General features: G+C 55.0%; 1 protein-coding gene across 1 annotated transcript; it reads right to left on the bottom strand.

Annotated features, from left to right (window-relative positions):
- Window positions 1–1,203: 1,203 nt before the first annotated feature.
- Window positions 1,204–2,325, bottom strand: Bhlha9 (basic helix-loop-helix family, member a9). Its single transcript, NM_001398811.1, has one exon. It carries the CDS (start codon window positions 2,323–2,325, stop codon window positions 1,633–1,635), a length of 693 nt encoding a protein of 230 aa, NP_001385740.1. The 3' UTR covers window positions 1,204–1,632.
- Between the last annotated feature and the right edge of the window lie 459 nt (window positions 2,326–2,784).

The following is a 2,784-nucleotide window of genomic DNA, read 5'->3' as shown; positions in this document are numbered from 1 at the left end:
AGCTCCGAAAAAAAGAACCAAAAAAAAAAAAAAAAAAAGAAAAGAAAAGAACACAAAGGTTCAAAGGTTAGCTGATTTGCTCACGGTCACTCAACTGCTAAGCTAGGAGGCAGGCCTGATTCAGCTCCTTCCTGTGCTGCATATCCTAATTCTACCCACAGGGGGAGCCATTGCTTTCCTCGGGTAAAGAATGTGATTGGGTGAGAAAATGTTTATCTTAGAATTTAGAAAAATAAGATTTGCTAGTTATTCATCATACTTCCAAGATCCCTGAAGGTAAAGATAAAGATGAAGTCTTGTCTAGGCTCCCCAAACATAGAAGTGGAGTATTTAAAAAGTTAACAGTTTATAAACAATTGCTGGGAATTCTCTCAGCTGAGGTGGCATCATTAGCCACACCAGAGGTGAAGTGGCAGGGAGGTCGCATCCCAGGCAGTCCCAGGTTCTCTCCTTTTCAGCGTCCATGTACTTAGGAGCCAGACCAAAGCTGGCGGGAGTCTCACTCCTGTTTAGACCAGAGTGGAAGCCTTTCTGCCAGCTGTTTCACAGCCTGACTGTGCAAACAGACAGGAGACATAAGGCTGTGACTGTAGACAGGATGTCAGAGAGCAGATAGCTTCAATTGTGGCCTTGAGCCTCATCTCGACTGTGCTGAGAAACCCTCACTCTCCCCGGAGTCCGTGCCTGTGGTGTCTGTCTGTCCAGTTTCCATACAGGGGTAAGCCACAGCCCAGCAAACACTGCCTTCAGTATTAGCACCCCCCAGAAACCCATCCTAAATGCTGGCCAGTTCTCCATAATTCTCAGGGAAGGTGTTCTGGCCCCTCCCTTGGCCTTGGCCTTGGCCTAAAACCACACCTCAAAATCTCTCCGTATTTCTAGTGTACCTCTCTACTGGAAACCCTGGTGCTCAATTGGCTGAGAGCTCTGCCTAGCACTGGGGGGTCCCGGACCCCCATCCTTGACCCTGCTCTTAACTTTTCTCCATGCAGCTGGCCCAGCCACACTTCCGGCAGCCTCCGATGCCACCATTAGCTTTCTTCAAATAGTGTCTCCAGCACACAGAGGCGTGTCTAGCCATTCCTAGGTCTTGCTATAAACCAGTGCCCGGTCCCTACCTGGCAGCTGTAGGCCCTATCCATCCTTCCTGGTTCTGAGGCTTTTCTGTCATACTAGGACACCGAACTCATTGGAGTCCTGATAACAGACGGAGAAGACATTTTTATTTGGTCATTTTCCAGGCCTCTCTCAGTTCAGCAGCAGCCCAAACAGGGGAAGAGGGCCACCGCATGGGCCTCAGATCATAGCAGCTGTCTACCCACCCAATCTCACAAGTCCCACTTTCCAAAAGCAGCAAGGGAAAAGAGCGTTCAGAAGCACAGGAAAGCAAAGGCCACTTTCCAGGAACTGGAGGTCGACCAAGTCCAGACTGAAAATCTCCCTCCTTTTTCACCACCCCAGACTGGGGTATGTGGAAGCTGCCCTGGGACCTGGAGTTCCTTCCCGAGGTAAGACAGCTTCCTCTGCCACGCAAGTCACAACCCCATTCAATTTTGTTCTATCCAGAATGACTTTTGCAATCTTCTCTTTTGTAGTCATCCGGCCAACCCCTCTTCCCCATGGGTGGCGCGGTCAGGAGTGTTGGTAGCCCAGCCCAGAGCCCCACCGCCACTGAATCGATCCAACAGGGGCAGCCCCAGGACATCGACGCCAGCTTCCCCCAGAGGCTTGGGCCAAACTGGGCACTTCGGCCATCATCCTGGGCCGCCCCAAGTGTGCGTTCGGGGAGCACGAAGCGCAGCGCGGTGCCGGCGGCACTAAGGGGCTGGCGGTGTCCCTGCGCGCTAAACTAGGCGCTGCAGGAGACAGCACAGACCTCGGAACACTGAAGCCGGAGTCCCCGGCGCTCGAGCCGTGGGCTGCCTGGCCATGACACTCCAGATGGCCGCAGGGCCAGCGGGGCGCCGGACTGGCGCGCAGGACCAGGGAGAGCGCGGTGATGCGGTGGATGGCTCTGCGCAGCGTGGCGATCTTGGAGAGCCTCTTGCCGCCCAGGTCGTGCTGCAGCGCCCGGCGCAGAGCATTAAACGCTTCGTTGTAATCCAGGATGCGCTTGCGCTCCCGCACGTTGGCCGCCATGCGCCGAGCCTTGGACCGTGCGGGCCGCTCACGCTTTCTGCCAGCTACCTCTTCTTCCTCGGCTAGACTACGCCTCAGCACTCCAAAATTCCTGCCAGCCTCCGGACAGGAGTGCCCCAAGTCCCCCACAGAATCCTCACCCCGTTTCAGACCCCTCAGGCCTAGTCCTGGCGTGCCTCGGAGCATGGCCTATGTCCTGGTCCTGAAGCTTCAACTATTCGGGTCCAAAAGGCTGCAGGTCCACTGACTGATGGCTCTTGCTGGCTGGACACTCTCTGGACAGGCCCTCTCTAGCTGGGCTTTATGGCACCACGTGGCTCCCTGCCCTCCCAGTCCATCCATCTCCCTCCTCCTGCTTTATTACCTGCCCCCAGGTAAGATGGTGAGGGGGGACCTGAGAGGAAGGAAGCAGGCAAGCAAGGAAGCATGCAGATTCTTGTACACAGGACCAGTTGGGCAGCCTGGCCACGCCCTGGGCGATGCTCCAGTTGTCACTTGCTGTGCTGCACGGACCCTCTCGGGTAACTGGGTTCTGTTTTCCCTACTCCTGACCCCAGATAGAATGCCACATTTGACCCTTGGCAAGACAGCAGATAGGCTTACAGAAGGATAGCAACTGCCGGTTTAGTGAGTTTTGAAAACCTC

Source organism: Rattus norvegicus, chromosome 10 (genome assembly GCF_036323735.1).
Source record: "Rattus norvegicus strain BN/NHsdMcwi chromosome 10, GRCr8, whole genome shotgun sequence".
Classification (NCBI taxonomy): Eukaryota; Metazoa; Chordata; class Mammalia; order Rodentia; family Muridae; genus Rattus; species Rattus norvegicus.
Note: the sequence above shows the minus strand (reverse complement) of the source record. Positions and strands in the feature narration are given on the sequence as shown.